Raw genomic sequence first — 20,689 nt, 5'->3', positions numbered from 1 at the left:
GTCATTTCAGTGCCTTACACTATACAGTCTTAAAGCGTCTGAAAATAAATGAATTTGGCTTTTGTTTTTGTGATGCCCAATGTGAGTTGAAGACAGGAGCAGCAATACTGTCAAACGCTTGAAATAGCATATATTGTGCTTCTGATGGAACTGTACTTACAGCAGTTTTTACCATAAACAAAGATTTATTACACAAGCTCATCATATCTGGAGGCTTAGGCTCAAATCTGGTTTAGCTCCCAAGCGAGTTTAGTTCGCTAGCTATTAACCAGTCTCTGGTGGTCACTTACCAATATGTTGTGCCACAGACAAAAATGTTGTTTGTTTGACATTCTCTCTTAGGAACATGCCCTTCACTGAAACATTTATCTTGTAAAGCAGGATTAAGACTCATTGGCAGTTACATGTGGAAATTTACTACCTGACTGCACGGTGCTTGGCTTCAAATATTACTCTCTCATTTCCCATTTCTCTGATTGCTTTTTTTTTTTTAAGAAGTATGTGGTTTCAAATAAAATTAAGCTTTTTTTTAAAATCAGGATTCATGATTGGGATGTCTCGTGTTTTTATTTTGGCAGTTTGCCTAAAATTTAAAATAACAAGAGAATGTTATTCCAGAATCTCACTTGGTGTTAAACATTTCAAAATATTGCTGCCACACCCAGAGGCTTGCTTACTGTATCTCTAGAACTAGTGAACTCTAAAAGTAGTTTTTAAGAACTGAGGCAGTTGAATTAGAGGAACCTGGGGAACAGGAAAGGTTGGATCTGTTCCTCAGTTTGCCAGTGATTTACTGTGAAACCTTGGGCAAGTTATTTAACCCTTCCCCGCCTGCCGTTTTCCCATCTGTAAAATTGAGTTAACACTGTTTTGGAAAAGTGCTTTGAGATCCTAGGATGAAAGGCAGTCTATGACAGCATAGTAGTAGTCTTCATGATAGTAAACATACCTATTATTACTTAATGTTTTTCTTTTGATTTTAAGTGTAGATTTTTGTAAAATTTCAATATAAATACAAAGAGATTTAAAATATTTTTCTATAGGTTGAAGATGGATTTGGCAAGATTGCATTGTAGCCTTTAATTTTTTTTATTATAGTTGAATAGGGTGGCTGACATGTATCTTTGATGCTAAGTTATTAATTTTTAATTACTGTGAGAGTGGAAGTGACCGTAGATTCAATGATGTGATCGACTCCCCTATGAAATCTTCTGATTTTAATGGGAGTTGCAGATGCTCAGCATCTCTTTGAATCTGGACCACAATTCAGCATACAGGACAGGTTTTAAAGGTTCAGCACAGGGAATTAGGTTTTCCTCACAATTTATCCTTGAGATACTTATTTAAATATAAATTAGGAATTTGAATTTCTACTGTTTCCTTCTAGGCTTCAGAAGAATACCCATAACAAAATGAGCAATCCAGCTATTAAGAGAATAGCAAACGAAATTATCAAATCACCTGAGGATAAGCGAGAATATCGTGGACTAGAACTGGAAAATGGCATCAAAGCAATGCTCATCTGCGACCCCACCACAGATAAGTCTTCAGCAGCACTTGATGTACACATAGGTATTTAATGAATTCATTTTGTATTCTGTTCCATGGGCTTTGCATTGCAAATAATTACTGCACTATGTTTCTGTGAGGAAAAGGAATCTGACCTACTTTCAGTGTGCCACTAATTTCAGTATTTTAGTTGCAAATAAACCGATGGTACATAGCACAAAATATGGTAGCATTTACAGGAGTTGTTTTCAGCAGGTTGCACAACCTTCTGTTATTGGGAGTTCCAGTTTTATTTCTCCACAAATCCTGTTAGAAATTATTTGAGCTAATTAAATTTTCCTGATGTAACACATGCTTAGTCAGTAGTCAGACTTGTAATTTTAACCATATGATTCCACATTCTGAAGGAGCCATTTATTAAAAAAAAAAAAAAAAAGGATGAAGAAATCATTCTCTCTTGCTTTATCTACCATTCTAGATTTTTGTTTCATGCATGTTTATTGTAATGCGTATGGGCAAGAAAAGCAGCATAATGTGCCAAGAGGAAAACCTTAATCTCTGATATGGCTGTGTTTGTCTACACAGGAACACTCAGGATAATTAAGGTGAATTAACTCAAGGTGTGAAGTTAATGTGCATAAATTAAAGTTCCTTTAACCATCCTTTGGATGCTCCCATCCAGAAGTAAAGTGTCTTTAGTTCACTCTAGCTTAATCTGGAGGATTACAGAGAATTAAATCACTTTTCTTCTGAATTAGAGCATCCACACACAATTTTAAATGGTCTTAAATTTATGCACATTAACTTTACACCTTTAGTTAATTCATCATAACTTTCCTGAATGTGTTCCCATGTAGACAAGCCCTTAGAGTGTGGACATAAAGTGCCTGGGGTGGAAAAACAAAGGCAGTTAATCTGCTTCTGACTCTTACAGTAACAGAAAAGCAATCTTTTCTGAGATCTGAAAAGTCTAAGGCCTGGTCTACACTAGGCTTTTATGTCGACTTTAGCGCCGTTATATCGAATTAACCCTGCACCCGTCCACACCAGGAAGCCATTTAGTTCGACATAAAGCTCTCTTTAAATCGATTTCTGTAATCCTCCCCAACGAGAGGAGTAGCGCTAAATTCGACATGGCCATATCGAATTAGGCTAGGTGTGGATGGAAATCGACGGTAATAGCTCCGGGAGCTATCCCACAGTGCACCAATCTGTTGACGCTCTGGACAGCAGTCTGAGCTCGGATGCTCTGACCAGCCACACCCCCGGGAAAATTTGAATTCATTTTCATTTTCCTGTCTGGGCAGTTTGAATCTCAGTTCCTCTTTGGACATCGAGGGGAGCTCAGCAGCAGTGGCAACTATGCAGAGCTCTCCAGCAGAGATGGCCGTGCAATCCAATAGAAAGAGGGCCCCAGCATGGACTGATCGGGAAGTCTTGGATCTCATCGCAGTGTGGGGCGATGAGTCCGTGCTTTCAGAGCTGCGCTCCAAAAGAAGGAATGCTAAGATCTACGAGAAGATCTCCAAAGCCATGGCAGAGAGAGGCTACAGCCGGGATGCAACGCAGTGCCGCGTGAAAATCAAGGAGCTGAGACAAGGCTACCAAAAAACCAAAGAGGCTAACGGACGCTCCGGATCCCAGCCCCACACATCCCGTTTCTACGAGGCACTGCATTCCATCCTGGGAGCGGCCGCCACCACTACCCCACCCCTGACCGTGGACTCCGAGGATGGGATATTGTCCGCGGCCGGTTCCTCAGCGGACGGGGAAGAGGAGGAAGGAGATGAGGAGGACGAGGCAGTCGACAGCGCTGGCACCGCTGATTTCCCCGACAGCCAGGAGCTCTTCATCACCCTTACCGAGATCCCCTACCAACCGTCCCCATCCCTTACCCCGGACACAGAATCAGGGGACGGATCAAGCAGTAAGTGCTGTAAACATGTAAACATTTATTTAAAACAGAACGGTAATATTTATACTATTAACAATGTATATTTATAAAAGTGCTGTAAACTAGTAAAAAAATAATCAGGTACAAAACAGGAATATTTACAAAGGTAACAAATGGGTTTTCATGATTTCTCTGTCTTAGGCTATTCTCAATTTAGTCCCAAGTATTTTAAAAAAATTTCACAATGTCCGTTACTACATGATTCCCAGGCCCAAGACGCTCCACTCCAAAGTCCCAGTGCACCTACGCGAAAATCCGGTCAATGTGGCCGGGGATCGAGGAGAAATCCTCGTAGGAGAACTCCTCGTAGGTCTCGTGGAGGTAGAGCTCAAGCCTGTTGATCAGGTTCCGGGGTAGGGCGATCTTAGTGGGCCCTCCGTGGTAGCAGACATGTCCCCTCCACGCCACAATCAAGTACTCCGGGATCATCGCACGACATAACATAGCGGCATACGGCCCCGGTTTCTGCATGCTTTCCCGCAGCATGCGTTCTCTCTGGGTGTCCGGGATCCTCAGGAGGGTGATGTCGCTCATGACGCCCTGCTTTGAATTAGGGAGGGGAATGTTAGTATTGGGACTGCTTTACAGCCACGCGGTGGAGGGAGAGGGGCAGCATACAGGGATCTTTCCCTGGGACAGCCGCGAGGGGGTGGGACAGGGGCAGAGTTGATGCTGTCCTGATTGCTGGCAGCAGAGACTGGCATTGCTTTCAATGTGAAAGGAGGCCAGTGCTACTGCTGGAGTTTTAAGCAGCCACAAGTCTGCGGCTTACCATTATTGCCCGCTCCAGAAGTTCAGGTCTCCAGCCACAGTTCTCTGAACACTCCAAGACCTCCGCAAGTCCACAGGCACTGAAGGCGACGGCCGAAAATTCGACCTTGTCCTGAGTGCGCATGTGAGAGGTTCAGTGCATGGTCTTGTTCACAGAGAAAGACTAGGTTCTTTGTATACAATTTCATTTATCTGTCTCAGGAATTCACTCCCTTTTTAAAATTCACACAGACACATCTGCGACTGTCTCCCAACCCAGCCTGTCAGCACACTCCCAGAGGCTAGCGCAGATTAGGCGGAGGAAGAAGAAGACGCGTGAAGACATGTTCACAGAACTAATGGGCTGCTCCCGAGCCCAGGCAGCCCAGCAGACACAGTGGAGGGAGAACTTGTCACAAATGCACCGAGCAGTCATGGAACGGGAGGAGAGGTGGCGTCAGGAGGACCAACAGGCTACTGAAAAGCTGCTTGGACTAATGAGGGAGCAAACGGACACGCTCCGGCGCCTTGTGGATGTTCTGCAAGACCGGAGGCAGGAGGACAGAGCCCCGCTGCAGTCTATCTGTAACCGCCCTCACCCGCCACCAAGTCCCACACCACCCTCACCCAAAGTCCAAAGAAGGAGGGGCGGCAAGGGCCGTTAAAACTTTCAATCAACCCCTGCAGACTGCTCTAGCAGTAGAAGGCTGACATTCCCCAAAATTTCATAAGTCCTTTCCTACCCACCTCACACAAGCCCCCGTCCAAGTTTCACCCCCCACGTTTCATGTCTGGTTCGCAATAAAATGTTTGTTTCTGTTCATTACTGTTTCAGTCAGGTTCTTTTGAGGGAGAGTCTGTCTGGAGGGGGGGAAGGGGCTTGGTAATTGGACAGGACAGTGACCTTTAGCAGGGTACAGAGGCGGTGTCAGGTCCAGCATCAGGACACATACACAGTGCGGTCACTGGTTACCCTGGTCAGTCTTGGAGGTGGTTTTCATGTTCTGGGGGGGGGGGTTGCTCTGTTACTTTGTGGTGGGGGAGGGCGGTTACAGATCTTATGCAGCGGTCCTTATCCTGGCTCACAGATCCACGCAGCAGGGGATCTGTAACCCTACCCCCCCTTCCAGAAAGTCACATAGCCGACACATACACACAGTCCCCCCCAGGAGTGCTGGCAGGCTCCATTGAAATAACCAGTCCACCAGTGCGGAGCCTGTCATTCCGGGAGTTTAGAAGCATCATTTGCATCAGAACACTAAACCCGCCCCCCGCCACAGTCTGCGTCCCCGGTTTAAAATATTCCCGCGAAAACAGCAATACAGACAACGGTGTTCATTAACAAAATCGAAATGATTTTATTTTTTGGGAAGGGGAAGGGGGTGAAGGGGGTATGTAACTGGAGAGGATAGTCAAAATGAACTGGGTAAAGAAACGGGGGCAGGTTCAGCTTTTCTGTCCACAAACTGAAAAGTCACTGGTTGCCCTGCTCACTCAGGAACCTAGCTTTCAAAGCCTCCCGGATGCACAGGGCGTCCCGCTGGGATCTTCTAATGGCCCGGCTGTCTGGCTGGACGTAATCAGCAGCCAGGCTATTTGCCTCTAGCTCCCACCCCGCCATAAAGGTCTCCCCCTTGCTCTCACACAGATTGTGGAGCACACAGCAAGCTGCAATAATGATGGGGATATTGGTTTCACTGAGATCACAGCGAGTGAGTAAGCTTCTCCATCTCCCTTTGAGACGGCCAAAAGCACACTCCACCACCATTCTGCACTTGCTCAGCCGGTAGTTGAAGAGTTCTTTTTCTGTGTCCAGGGCGCCAGTATAGGGCTTCATGAGCCAGGGCATTAGCGGGTAGGCTGGGTCCCCGAGGATGACTGTAGGCATCTCCACATCCCCAAGAGTTATTTTGTGGTCTGGGAAGTAAATACCTTCCTGCAGCCGTCTAAACAGACCAGAGTTCCTGAACACGCGAGCGTCATGAACCTTGCCCGGCCATCCGACGTAGATGTTTGTAAACCGTCCCCGATGGTCCACCAGTGCTTGCAGCACCATTGAAAAGTAGCCCTTTCTATTGATGTACTGGCTGGCCTGGTGGTCCGGTCCCAGGATAGGGATGTGAGTCCCATCGATAGCCCCACCGCAGTTTGGGAATCCCATCGCGGCAAAGCCATCTATGATGACCTGCGCGTTTCCCAGGGTCACTACCTTTGGGAGCAGTACCTTGACGATTGCCTTGGCTACTTGCATGACAACAACCCCCACGGTAGATTTGCCCACACCAAAGTGGTTCGCGACTGACCGGTAGCTGTCCGGCGTTGCAAGCTTCCAGAGGGCTATGGCCACTCGCTTCTGGACAGTGAGGGCTGCTCGCATGCGGGTGTCCTTGCGCTTCAGGGCAGGGGACAGCAACTCACAAAGTTCGAGGAAAGTCCCCTTCCGCATGCGAAAGTTTCGCAGCCACTGGGATTCATCCCAGACCTGAAGCACTATACGGTCCCACCATTCCGTGCTTGTTTCCCGGGCCCAGAATCGCCGTTCAACAAAATCCACATGCCCCATTGCCAACGTCATGTCCTGGGTGCTGGGGCTCGTGGTTTCTGACAGCTCTGTGCCACTCTCCGACTTCAGGCTCTCACGGCGGTGCCGTAGCCTCCTCGCCCGATTTCTCTGCATCTGCCTCAGGGAAAGGTGTATGATAAGCTGCGAGGTGTTGAGAACGGCCACAAGTCCAGCGATGGTCGCAGCGGGATCCATGATCGCAGTGCTGTGGCGTCCGCGCTGTCACTGACCAGAAAAGTGCGCGAACTGATTTCCCGCCGGCGCTTTCATGGAGGGAGGGAGGGCGTTAGTGACGGACGGATGACGACAAATTTTTTTTACCCAGAAGGCATTGGCGGCTCGACCCAGAATTCCGATGGGCAGCGGGGACTGCGGGAACTGTGGGATAGCTGCCCACAGTGCACCGCTTCCAATATCGACGCTCGCCCCGTTAGTGTGGACTCACAAAGTCGAATTACTGTCCTTAGTGTGTCCTTAGTGTGGACACACACGTTCGACTTTGCAATATCGATTCCACATATTCGATTTAAGTAAAATCGAATTACCCTCGTAGTGTAGACATACCCTAAGATATTTCTCTTTACACATACCATAGCTTGTAGGAAAGATGTGTGTTACAAATCAGTGTCTAGACTTTTTCATATCTACACACTTCAGAGAGTAGCTAGCTAGCCTATCCAATGCTGAAATCTTATACATGAATTTCAGGGTTTATAGCAGTATTTTTCATAGTGTGCATCACATCTTAATAGACAGTTTTTTCTCATGGACTACCTTCCCTCCCTTTTGAAGTGACACCTCTCCCTTCTATTCACAATTGCATAGCAACCTTGTGGAAATTGCAGCAATGGCTTGCATGGAAATGTAATATCAGGAAAGCATTTAGTGTATCATTAGCTGCCTTTTAATGCAGTTTAGCTGCTGGAAACAAAGAGGAGAAACCAGAACCATATGATCATTCAGTTCTCTACAGATTAAAAATGGTCCATGGGCCTCAATTTAGGAATCACGGGTGTACTGTGAGCCTACCCTAGCTTGGCCCAAAAGGAAGAAACAGAGTTTGAGCCCTCTCAAGATGACCAAGTTGCTAATTTTGAAATACCTCTTTTGAACATTGGGTTTGGCTTCCTATGACTGTGGGGCTGGAGTTAAGTGGAGTTTTATAACTACAGAATTCACATAATTGATTGCACACTAGTATAATATAAATTATTTTTAAAAGACTATACATGTTATAATATGACTTCTTTAATGTGTATTTTTCTCCGCAGGATCATTATCAGACCCCCCAAACATTGCTGGGCTTAGCCATTTTTGTGAACATATGTTGTTCTTGGGAACCAAGAAGTACCCAAAAGAGAATGAGTACAGTCAGTTTCTTAGTGAGCATGCAGGAAGTTCAAATGCTTTCACCAGTGGAGAACATACCAATTATTACTTTGATGTGTCACATGAACATTTAGAAGGTGCATTGGACAGGTAAACAGATTTGTGTTACCTCTAGTTTTCTGATGGGTTTTTTGGGTTGATATTTGTGATATCTCAAACAAAATCATAATTATATGTTGAACTCTTGCTGACCGCATTACATCTTGTATTATAGGTGGGGTTGGTAGCACTGACTGTTAAGAGTTGACTTGTGTTTAAGGCATGGATTTTCCATGTGATCTTGGGCAAATCACTTAAGATGTGATCCAAAGCTCGATTGAATGCAGTAGGAGTCTTTCCATTACCTTTAATAGGCTTTGAGTCAGGCCGCCTTTGCCTCAATTTTCCTATCTATAAAACGGAGACAATATTGTTTCCTTTCTCCTACCTTTTGTCTATTTAGACTGTAAGCTTTTTTGAGCAGGGACTCTCTCTTATTATTAAGGCTACGTTTTAGTCGTAAGTATTTTTAGTACAAGTGATGGACCGGTCATGGGCAGTAAAGAAAAAGTCCATGACTGTTACTATATACCCCTGACTAAAACTTGGGGGGGAGAGAGACTCGGGAGGGCAGTCTGGGGAGCGCTGTGGGTGCTGGGAAGGGGGGGGCGGCCTGGAGGGGGGAGTTGGTGGGGTTGGGGCAGGTTTCCCACCCGGCTCCTGGGAAGCGGTGACCCTAGCTCCATGTGCTGCCTCTGCTCCGCCCCAAGCCCCGGTTCTGCATCTCCTATTGACTGGGAACCACGGCCAATAGGAGCTGCGGGGGCGGTGCCTGCGGGCAGAGGCAGCAAGTGGAGCTAGGAGCTGAGGGAGGGGAAGTTGCTGTCACCCTTCCGGGGAGCTCCCCCCCAGGTAAACACTGCCCCGCAACCCAGCACTGAGCCCCCCCACGCCCAAACTCCTGCTGCTGGGGAGCGGGGGGACCCGAGACTGCCCCAGCAGCAGCCGGTGCGACTGGCCCAGGGGCTGTCCGAGCTGCTCAAGTGGCCCCCGGGCCAGGCACACCAGCTGCTGCAGAAGTCACGGAAAGTCACGGAATGGTGACTTCCGTGACAAATACAGAGCCTTATTTATTATGTGTTTGAATGATGCCTAATACAATGGGGCTCTGATCTCTGTTGGGGCCTCCTAGGGCTATAATAATAAAGATCACATGATGGTGAATAGTTAAATTTTTAGATGGAAATGACAAAAGTAGCATGGTATGAACATCTTGGTTATTAAATGAATGATAAAATGAAAGACTGAAATTATTTTATGGGCTGAGTTGCATCAGTTATAGGAAATGCATATATAGTGAGTGATATAATGTGATATATAAATATCATTTATGGCATTGTGTACAGATCAAGGTTTATGTGTTTTGTTTGGTTTTACTTAGGTTTGTATATGTCTGTATAATATTTATATAACCTTCAATAAATATTAAAAAATAAACATTTGACATTCTCCATGGGTGCACAGCACTGTATTAACAAGAGTGTTGGATTTTCACAACACTCTTCTATGGTAAGTAAGTCATTGTTGATATTTTACAGATGGAGAAACTGAGAAGAAGGAGATTAAGTGATTTGACTAAAACCACACAGCGAGTCTGTGGCAAAGCCAGGACTGGTTTCAGGAGTTCTGAGGTTCTAGTCTTATACTCTTAATTAACAACAAATTAAAACATTACATGAGTTTTCAGACTTCATGGTTTGAGGGTTGGTTTTTGTTGTTGTTTTTGTTTTTTATGTGCAATAATCCTGACTTGGAAAAGGTTTACATTTTAGTTGTGTAAATTTGTAAAATTTTCTTTTAGGTTTGCCCAGTTTTTCCTATGCCCTCTGTTTGATGAGAGCTGCAAGGAAAGGGAGGTGAATGCTGTTGATTCCGAGCATGAAAAGAATTTAATGAATGATGCCTGGCGATTGTTTCAGTTGGAGAAAGCTACTGGAAATCCCAATCATCCCTTCAGTAAATTTGGAACAGGTTTGTTAGAATAGAATCATCCATCTATTAGAGTTGACATAAGATCAGGGCTGTAACCAGGGTGGGGCAAGTGTGGCAGCCGTGGAGTGGAAGAATGGGGCGGAAGAAGATGAAAAAAACGGTAGAGGGAGCAAATTTGCTTGCTCTCCCTGGGTGCAAAAATGCCCAGATTTCTGCATAAAATCCATGCTGAGACTGTTTATGTAAAATTGGTGAAGATAGGACTGAAAACAATTTCCTTTTTTCCTCCATACATGTTTGTTGTGATGTTTCATTACATCTTCCACACAATGGATTAAAAAAAGAGCTGGACAAAACAAATGGCACAAACTGATACAAGACTAGGAGTTTGGTGATGACACAGCCTTTATGATGATGATTTCAGCAGTAGATGATTCTTTTGTAATGACTGGAAGTGTCTCCCCCAAGTTGGGACTGTAAATCATTGTGAGAGAGAGAAAGTGGATGAAGAGTATTTAAATTGCCAGCAGCCAAATAGCATTTTGCTAACAACTGTTGCATTGGGAGGACAAACAGAAGTTTGTAGTAAATCAGGTTAAGTAAATCAGGAAAGCTCAGCAAAGCACTGGTGCAATTAATGGATGTGAGCACCAAGACAAAATCTAGAGCATAAATCACAGTGGGCAACAGCGATAGATGGCTAAGAAAAGTGAGGCCTTGGATAAATACACTGATCAGGTGGCTAAATGGCTTTTACAGGATTTGTTGCTCCTTAGATGCCCTTTAACAGCTGAAGAAAAATTCAAATTAACATTTATAAAAATTTATTTGAGTTTAGATACTATTTATCTGTTTCCATGTACGTAAAACAGAAAAGCTTTAAAATGGAAAGAGAGGCTTGATTAGGTTCACTTCACAGAAGTTACTTTTCTGCACTTTACTACAGAGCTTTTTTTGATAATTTCAAATGAATAAGTACATTAGTTAGCAAATTGTCCTAGTACAAAAGAGATTTAAGTTGTATTTAATTCTTGGACTTCAGGTGCTTTTTCAGTGCTTTATCAACCCCTTCATGGCCACAGAAATCCGATGCCTTGAGGATAGTGGGACTGCAAGTGTGGGGTTGCTGGAGCTCCGATGACCCCTAGAGAGCAAAAAGAACATTATTACAATTGATGATGATGTCCTTGGATTCTCAATTAATATTTAACCTTTGGATGTAAGGCTTTCAGAAGGGTTCTCAGGCTGATTAATAGATGCAGTGTCTGACTAATTGGCTCTAGCGTCCTAAAGTGGTAAGATTATTTGGATGAGGACATGTTGACTTTCTCCTAGTAAGGAAGGACTCTCTGAAGTGGGAAATCATTTTAAAAATGTATAGAGAAAAAATCTAAGGAAAGTGTTGCAAGTTACCTATCTGATGATCCATGGGAGAATATCCAGTGTCTGTGGATTAATTTCTAATAAGGAAAAAACAGTTTATGTAATCTCAGCAAGCCAGGGTTTGGTGCTCATGAATCAGTACTGTGCTGGGGCGGGATGGAATAATTTAAAATCCCTGTGCCGCTCCCAAGAGGTATCCAGGAAAGTTTCAGAAAACATTTTCTGCAAGTTAGAAGAGTTCCTGTTTAAATATTTCTGCCTTATGCAACTGTCATATCCATAGCTAGCTGTGGGGATTTATGGCTGGTCAGGATTACAGATGTTTTTCTAGATAGGGTGCCTGAAATATTTTCAAATTCAGTAGTAATAATACTTAGCTGATAATTCTCAATATGTATAGTATTATTTTAGGCCCCAGTTCTGTAATCAGATATTTTAAAGAGGACCTTTTGTCAATCCGAGTTGAAGAACCAAAGCCTTAATTTGTGATTTTTTTTTTTTTTTTTTTTTTTATTACACAGAGGGTTGCCAAGTGTCTCACACTTTGCACGATGCACACATGTGGCAGCCCTGTCTGCAGCTGAGATGTTATGCATTCTGCTGGGCTGCAGGAATGGCTGTAATTCCTACTTCAGGCCACCATGGGTCATTGTGGAACCTATTCTGCCATCAGCCAAGCAGACTCTCCTTGTGCTGCTTCTCATGCTGGATAGACAGTCAGCCCACCAACTTTCCTCCTAGTATCACCACTCAGTCCCCAGTAATCCCCATACACTCATTGCCCACCTAATCCAGCAGCCCCAGATATCTGTCAGCGATTCAACTCCCTCCCCTGACTCCAAATACTTTCCAGCACTCTCCCCCAACTACCTCTCCCAGACATCAAGCACTGTCTGGTGCTCTGCCCACCCACCCACATACCCCAGACACTTTCTGGCACTCATATATATCCTAGCAGCACAATTTTTATAAAATAATCATCTGGTATCTTACCCTGTTTTTGCCAATCCATTGCCCATTTCTGTGGGAATGGAAATGATAGACTTAAACATTTAGGTGAGTCTTTTGAAACATGTACTTTTACATTCGGGCTTCAGGCTGAGCTCTATAAAGGCCAGTAAGTTCCTGACATCTGTGGTCTGCTTAGCAGAGATAGAGGGAGATCAGGAAAAGGAAACAACAAAACATTTTAAAAACAAATAACGTTAAAGAACTACATTTATGTGCTCTTATGCTCTTTTTAACTTCAATTTCAAATATAACTTTTTAAATAAAAGTAATAAATCATTTCATGAAGACTTTGTATACTGGATACCTGTGGTTCTTGGTTGGTTGAAGACCAGAAACTATGTACCTGCAACTTCTGGTGCAAGCTTATACTATGCCTGGTGTTTACTTATTGCCTTGGTGATGTATGTTAATTGCTACCTGTGTTGGAGATTTGTTTAATAGCATGTTTATCCTTCTTGCTATTGCATATCCTGTGTTATTATCTCCCTCCACCCTGTTGTCTTGCTTCCTCCCTCCTACCTTCTTATTGAGTGCTCCTTTTTTCTGAATACTTTGTTGTTTGGCTGTAATGTAAAATTAGTCTTAGAGTTGGTAGCCTATCAAAGTTCTAGTATGTTTCTTTTACAGCCACATGAACACAACAAAAGATTACCAAGTGAAGTGGAATGGACTAGAATCCAACTCTGCTCAGCTTGCTTTTCACAAATTCTGACTTTTTTTCTAGTGTCCCCTCACTACTCTTGCACCAGACAAGACTGCTGCTTTAACTACAAACCTAAATATTTTCTTACAGTAAAAGTTGCCATCTGTGCATTAATGTGACACCTTCAAAAATCAATAGCAGTGACTACTTAAAAGGGAATTTTCCTTTATCTGAAAGCGTCTGTCTGACCTGTAAGCTTTACTGCAAAGTTATCTATTTTCCCAGCCTTTTAAGAAAGGAGTGGGTTGAGGATGGAAGAGTTGATTGGTCCTGATGAGATTAGCTGATATTGTTCCAATCTGATTTTTTTGGTGTGTACTTTTTTAATAAAAGTTTGTACATGCACCTAGAACACAGGGTAATCAGACCAGGTTTTTTCAGTTTGTAAATTCATATAATGTGTGTGTATGTCCAGCAATAAATATCTTCATGATTTTTCTTTTGTATTACAGGGAACAAATTCACTTTGGAAACTAGACCAACTAAAGAAGGAATAGATGTAAGACAAGAGCTGTTGAAGTTCCATTCCACTTATTATTCATCAAATTTAATGGCTATTTGTGTCCTAGGACGAGGTGAGTGCCAAACTTTTAATGGCAGTTTCTTGGTTAGCTGAGTATGATTTTTACATTTATTATTTGAATTCTTATAGAAGAAAATAAGACATAGTTAAATCAGCTAAGACTTTTCTCCAGGCTTTTAAACAAAGGAGGCTAGGGTCCCAATCCTGTAAAGATGTGCTTAATTTTATGCACTGTGAACAATCCCATTGAAGTCTGTGAGGATACTCATTGCCTGCACAGTTCAGCGTGTGTAAATCTGTGCAGAATTTTTTTGATTTTTTTTCCCAATCCTAAAACTTGCTATGGAATGCTGCATGATAAAGGGGTACTTGTGCCTCAGATAAGAGAGGTTTTTAAAATTTATATAAATATATTTTTAGAAATGTACCACACGCAGTTTAGCAGATCTAGTCTGAAAATACTTTGCATAATTTGTGATTTTTCTCTGATGCATGTTTGTGTAATTCCACAATGACCTATAATCAAAGATAGAAGGGCCAAAATTTAATCTAGATACTTGTTTTATAGAAATTTAGAAATTAGATTAGAAGCCTTTATTTCAGAGGTGCTGTGCACTCAAGATTCTAAATTAAGTCAGTTAAAGTTACAGATGCTCAACACCTCCTAGAATCAGGACCATATTTTTTGTGAGAGTTTCAAAAAGCTTAATAACAATGTGTTGAAAAACTTTTAAATATACTGGGAGACCAGCATTCATGAGCCACATTACAATAATATAACGGGGTGGGGTGCATACATGATCAGACAAAATTCAATAAGCAGATATTTCAATTTCAAACTTCCAAATATGTGAAATAAATTATTAATTTTTTAAAATCATGGAATTTGATAGATTTTGTTAAATTGTCTGCCTCTTAAGTAACATAATGTGGTAATACTCATGCTTTAAAGAAGAGTCAAATAAGAACAATAAGATGAACTGTCTAATTACTTTTAGAAAATACTGCTTTTGAGAAAAAATAAAAAATTGCTACGGCAATGACGTTGAACATTGCATGGAACATAAACATACCGTATGATAACTTGTACATCCCAGTTAATGCATGTGCTTGAGTACCTTCCTTATCTTAAACATATGAGTAGTCCCACTAACTTCATTGGGACTACTTGCATGTTTAAGAACATTCCTAAATCAGGGCTACTAAGAGTATATGCTATCATAAGAACATAAGAATGGCCATACTGGGTCAGACCAATGGACCATCTAGCCCAGTGTCCTGTCTTCTAACAGTGGACAATGCCAAATGCTTCAGAGGGAATGAACAGAACAGGTAATCATCAAGTGATCCATCCCCGGTCGCCCATTCCCAGCTTCTGGCAAACAGAGGCAAGGGACACTTCAGAACATGGTTTCCATCTCTGCCCATCCTGGCTAATAGCCATTGATGAACCCATCCTCCCTGAACTTACCTAGTTCTTTTTTGAACCCTGTTAGTCTTGGCCTTCACAACATCCTCTGGCAAAGAGTTCCACAGGTTGACTGTGAGTTGTGTGAAGAAATACTTCCTTTTGTTCGATTTTTAAACCTGCTGCTTATTAATTTCATTTGGTGACCCCTAGTTCTTGTGGTCTGAGAAGGAGTAAATAAAACTTCCTTATTTACTTTCTCCACACCACTCATGATTTTATAGACCTCTATCATATCCCCCCTTAGTTGTCTTTTTTTCCATCATCTGCTTTTTTTATCATCAACCTCTGTGGTATCTTGCCTTTTTCTATCTTTTAATATGAAATTCAAGTTACGAAATTAATTGACTAACTATGCTTGTGGAATTATAACCTTACGCCCACTGAACTGCCTGGGTTCTATTACCCCCCCTCCTGTTCTGCTGGATGACCTGGGGCAAGTCACCTCACCTTTCTGTGCCTCAGTTTCCCCATCTCCCCACCTCCATTTAAAGCACTTTACAATTTTCTCATGAAAAGCACCGTATAAGAGCTAGGTGGTGGCATTATTATTATTATTATTATGTATTACTTAATGGGAGTTTTGTGCAAGTATGGACTGCTGGATCAGGCCTCACGTGCCTAACTCATGCTTTAGTATTGCAGCACATGTGGTTTGTAACATTACATGTTGATTAGAGAACTGTGAACATCTTTGTTTTTTCCACAGCCTTAATTTGACCTGCAAACTGTTGGGGTGTGTGTGTGTGTGTGTGTTTTTAAGGTGCTCTTTCTTGTTTCCTTTAGATCAGGGATTCTCAAACTTCATTGCACCATGACCCCCTTCTGACAACAAAAATTACGACATGACCCCAGGAAGGGGGACCAAAGCCTGAGCCTGCCAGAGCCCTGCTGCCCTGGGCGGGGGGGCCCCAAACCCCACCATCCCAGGTTGGGGGGTGGGGGGAACCAAGCTCAAGGGCTTCAATCCCGGGTGGGGGGCCTGTAACCCTGAGCCCTTTTGCCCAGGGCTGAAGCTGAAGTCAGAGCCCCATTCCCCAGGGATGAAGCCTTTGGGCTTCGGCCCTAGGCGGTGCAGCTCGGGCTTTGGCTTTGGGCCCAGGTGGCAGGGCTCGAGCTTTGGCCCTGGGTCCCAGCAAATCTAAACTCCAGCCCTGGCGACCCCATTAAAACAGGTTCTGACCCATAGTTTGAGAACCACTGCTTTAGATGTCCTAACAGGAAGGAGGGTGGGGATGTTTAAGAACTATTTTATTTATTTATTCTTTCGTTCATTGATTGTTATTTTTGGGATTGGAAATTCAGTACTTGTTTGTCCTTGAAAAACTCTCTGATCAGTGGAGAACTAGTAAGATTGCAAAAGCCTGAAAGCAGAGTCTCTGAGAGGGCAATTAATTTTTTTAATCACTATTTTAAAACTCTTTGTTGATACTTGTTTAATTTCAATGACTAATTAACATGTTAGATATTAAATGTCTTTGTTAAAGACTCAATATGCTCACTTTTTCAGTAAAGATGTGAGAACTCCAAAATACAACATATTCTAAGGCTCCCAGGAGGTTCTCTAGGGGTATGTCTACTCTACAAAATTAAGTTGACTTAAGTTAAGTCGATGTACAGTCACCGCAGTAATTAAAGTGGTGTTTCATTTCCACACTATGCTCCTGTCAGTGGTGCGTTTTGTCACCAGGAGCACTCCCACCGACTTAACTGAGTGGGGCATTGTGAAGCCCCCCTGCTCTGAGGCTCACAGCTGGAGCCTCCCCGGGGGGCTGACAGCCCAAGCTATCAGCCCTGGCACTGGGCAGGCTTCAGCTGTGAGCCCCATGCAGGACTGATAGTTGATGTAAGTAACGCGGTGTCTACATGGACACTGCGTCACCTGCTTACAGAGTTAGATCAACGTAAGCTGTCTTACGTCAACCTAACTCTGTAATGTAGAGCAGGCCTAGGAAAACCGGACTTGATATTTCTGTGTTAAAACAAGGATAAGGAAAAACATTTTTGGAGTGGGAGTGGAAAAAACTTTTTTATACAAAAGCAAAGCATAACAATAAACAATTCAAGCCCTTAATATTTTTATTTATTTTTTTGCAGGTTACCTTTAACAGTACTTTGCGATAAGTCACAATATTACAGTTCTTTCTTAGACGAAACTTCCATTTACATTAGTTGGATAAGGTCCTTAGAGTTTTTTAATCACATTGTTGGTACAATTCATGTAAATTGATGTTATATTAAAAAAAAAAGTCCAGTCATGTTATGTCAGGGAAGGTATTACTTTATTCATTTCTTAGATTTACTTAAATCTTAGAAGGGTTGCTTTAGCAATCTTTATCCAATAATAATCTGAGAATTCTTTTAAATCTTTCTTAAATTGTTTAACTTTGATTCAATATTTTTGAAGAGCCTGTATTATTTATTCAATCATACATTTGTGCTGAATAATACTTTCTCTTATATAATACTTCGTTAAGTCCTTTTTCTTTTCATAGCTTCAAGGCTTTGACAAAAATGCCTGAAACAGTAAAAAAAACAAAACAAACTGGAATATAATTTTCAAAGTAACAAATATGTCACCGAGTAGATTAGTAAATCTCTAAAATATTGAACTGGCAAGTATACAAATTACCAGGGCCGGCTCCAGGCACCAGCTTAGCAAGCAGGTGCTTGGGGTGGCCAAGGGAAAGGGGCGGCACGTTGGGCTCTTCGGCGGCAATTCGGCGGCAGGTCCCTCATTCCCCTCTCGGAGGGAAGGACCTGCCACCGAATTGCCGCCGAAGAAGAAAGCAGTGCGCCTGAGCTGCCGCTGATCGCGATTGCAGCTTTTTTTTTTTCCTGCCGCTTGAGGCGGCAAAAATCCTGGAGCCGGCCTTGCAAATTACTTTATTTAGAGATTGACCAGAGAACTCCGAAGTATAGCTGCTAGACTTCTGACTTTTTAAGAAAAGTGTATTTGCATGGAACTCTCTCCAGCATGATTTCTTAACTGTTAGATGGCCCCATAAATTTTCCTTCCTATAGAAATAGCCTTTGAAATTTTATTTTGAGAAGGGGAAGCTCAAGTCTTTTGGTGCTGCCATCCTGAATACCGTTGAAGTACTCTGAAAAATTACTTTCATGGTGTTTGTGTAGAGAATGCTCACTCTAATATTCTGTTATCTATGAATTTCTAAAGTAGCCATCATTGAGGGATATAGTTACACAAAAGTTGCATGTAAGTCTGTCTGCACAGGGACCTAAACTCTCCACAATTACCTAACAGCTGTTTGTCCAAGTGGGATAATTTAGTCAGTTACTTTCCAAGAGACTATATCTTAGCAACTTTGTGACTCGATTATTGGGGAAGACCTACACACAGACACGGAACTTGCAACAGAAATTAAAAGTTGCAAGACTCAGGCTCCTCCTGATCTCTGATGGCAGGAAGTTCCATAGCCAAGGGCCCTTCACAGACAACACTAGTTTAATCCCTGAGAGCTTCACTCTAAACTCTCAGCCACAACATTCTTGTCATCAGCTAATCAGTGCTGTTAATTAGTGCAACAGAATATAAATGAATACAACATAAAATACTCTCTTTTCAGCTGTACTTTGGTGGATCTCCCAATTGAGTTAACAGACCTTGTGCATTCTAGATTAAATGGATGCCTAAAGCTTGGTTTAGTTTGATTAGTTTCAGATTTAATTGGGTGCAAGTGTCGATAGGGAGATGGAGGATTGAGGTGTGAATTTGCTAGTTTAGGTCTCTAATAAAAACTTAGTTATAATTAAAGTTCCTAAATGCAATTTAAGAAAAGATGTAACATCTGTACAGTTTTTAAAACTAAACCCACAAAAAATAAATGTTACCTAAATCACAAGTTAAGATTACACAAAGCACTTGACACCAACCTCAGCACCCAATTCAAATACAGACTGTTAAACAGAAACATTCTCAATGTCCATGACACAGACAATTTGAACTCTGCCCTAGAAACAAAACTCTCACAATAACTATGAAGTTTAAATGAACCTTACCCATTCGTCACAGTTTCTTAGAATTGTATGTAAAAAACGATACTTTATTCTTATTCAGACATAGGTAATAAAAAATGTGTGAACTTTCATATAGCTGTACACAATCCTCAAAACCAACAAACTTTAGCAGTGCAAGCCAGTATACCTAATTTTACCCCAGTCTCAGTGGGTTGTTTGGACCATTCTGCTGGTCCACCTTTTGAAGTCCCTTGTGGGGTAAATTTGTACTCTTGTACATCCAGGTAACCCTCTCCCTCCCCCCAGTTTTTCTTCCTTTCTCCTCCCCCAACACATGTAGAGATGTGGGCTGAGAAATAGGGGGCAAAAGGGTGTTTGCCAACCTTGGCCTCCTGTTGGTTATGGGTAATAAGCAGGAAGAACTGGAAGTGCTAATAAATAAATACAACTATGACATTGTTGGCATCACTGAAACTTGGTGGGATAATACACATGATTGGAATGTTGGTGTGGATGGATACAGCTTGCTCAGGAAGGATAGACAGGGGAAAAAGGGAGGAGGTGTTGCCTTATATATTAAAAATGTACACACTTGGACTGAGGTAGAGATGGACATAGGAGACGGAAGAGTTGAGAGTCTCTGGGTTAGGCTAAAAGGGGCAAAAAACAAGGGTGATGTCATGCTAGGAGTCTACTACAGGCCACCTAACCAGGTGGAAGAGGTGGATGAGGCTTTTTTTAAACAACTAACAAAATCATCCAAAGCCCAAGATTTGGTGGTGATGGGGGACTTCAACTATCCGGATATATGTTGGGAAAATAACACAGTGGGGCACAGACTATCCAACAAATTCTTGGACTGCATTGCAGACAACTTTTTATTTCAGAAGGTTGAAAAAGCTACTAGGGGTGAAGCTGTTCTAGACTTGATTTTAACAAATAGGGAGGAACTCGTTGAGAATTTGAAAGTAGAAGGCAGCTTGGGTGAAAGTGATCATGAAATCATAGAGTTTGCAATTCTAAGGAAGGGTAGAAGGGAGAACAGCAAAATAGAGACAATGGATTTCAGGAAGGCGGATTTTGGTAAGCTCAGAGAGCTGCTAGGTAAGATCCCATGGGAATCAAGACTGAGGGAAAAAACAACTGAGGAGAGTTGGCAGTTTTTCAAAGGGACACTCTTAAGGACCCAAAAGCAAGCTATTCCGCTGGTTAGGAAAGATAGAAAATGTGGCAAAAGACCACCTTGGCTTAACCACGAGATCTTGCATGATCTAAAAAATAAAAAGGAGTCATATAAAAAATGGAAACTAGGACAGATTACAAAGGATGAATATAGGCAAACAACACAGGAATGCAGGGGCAAGATTAGAAAGGCAAAGGCACAAAATGAGCTCAAACTAGCTACGGGAATAAAGGGGAACAAGAAGACTTTTTATCAATACATTAGAAGCAAGAGGAAGACCAAAGACAGGGTAGGCCCACTGCTT

General features: G+C 42.5%; 1 protein-coding gene across 2 annotated transcripts in view; it reads left to right on the top strand.

Annotated features, from left to right (window-relative positions):
- The first annotated feature begins 1,391 nt into the window (after positions 1-1,391).
- Positions 1,392-20,689, top strand: part of IDE (insulin degrading enzyme) — an 83,861-nt gene continuing 64,563 nt past the window's right edge. For both annotated transcript variants that reach the window (XM_026650897.1, XM_026650896.1), the window contains exons 1-4: positions 1,392-1,572; positions 8,048-8,255; positions 10,006-10,175; positions 13,686-13,808. In XM_026650897.1, coding sequence (XP_026506682.1) covers positions 1,413-1,572; positions 8,048-8,255; positions 10,006-10,175; positions 13,686-13,808 — 661 coding nt within the window. In that variant the 5' untranslated portion in view covers positions 1,392-1,412. The remainder of the gene's footprint in view (positions 1,573-8,047; positions 8,256-10,005; positions 10,176-13,685; positions 13,809-20,689) is intronic.

The sequence above is a fragment of the Terrapene carolina genome, unplaced genomic scaffold (genome assembly GCF_002925995.2).
Source record: "Terrapene carolina triunguis isolate 2854851 unplaced genomic scaffold, T_m_triunguis-2.0 Scaffold95, whole genome shotgun sequence".
Lineage (NCBI taxonomy): Eukaryota > Metazoa > Chordata > Testudines > Emydidae > Terrapene > Terrapene triunguis.
Note: the sequence above shows the minus strand (reverse complement) of the source record. Positions and strands in the feature narration are given on the sequence as shown.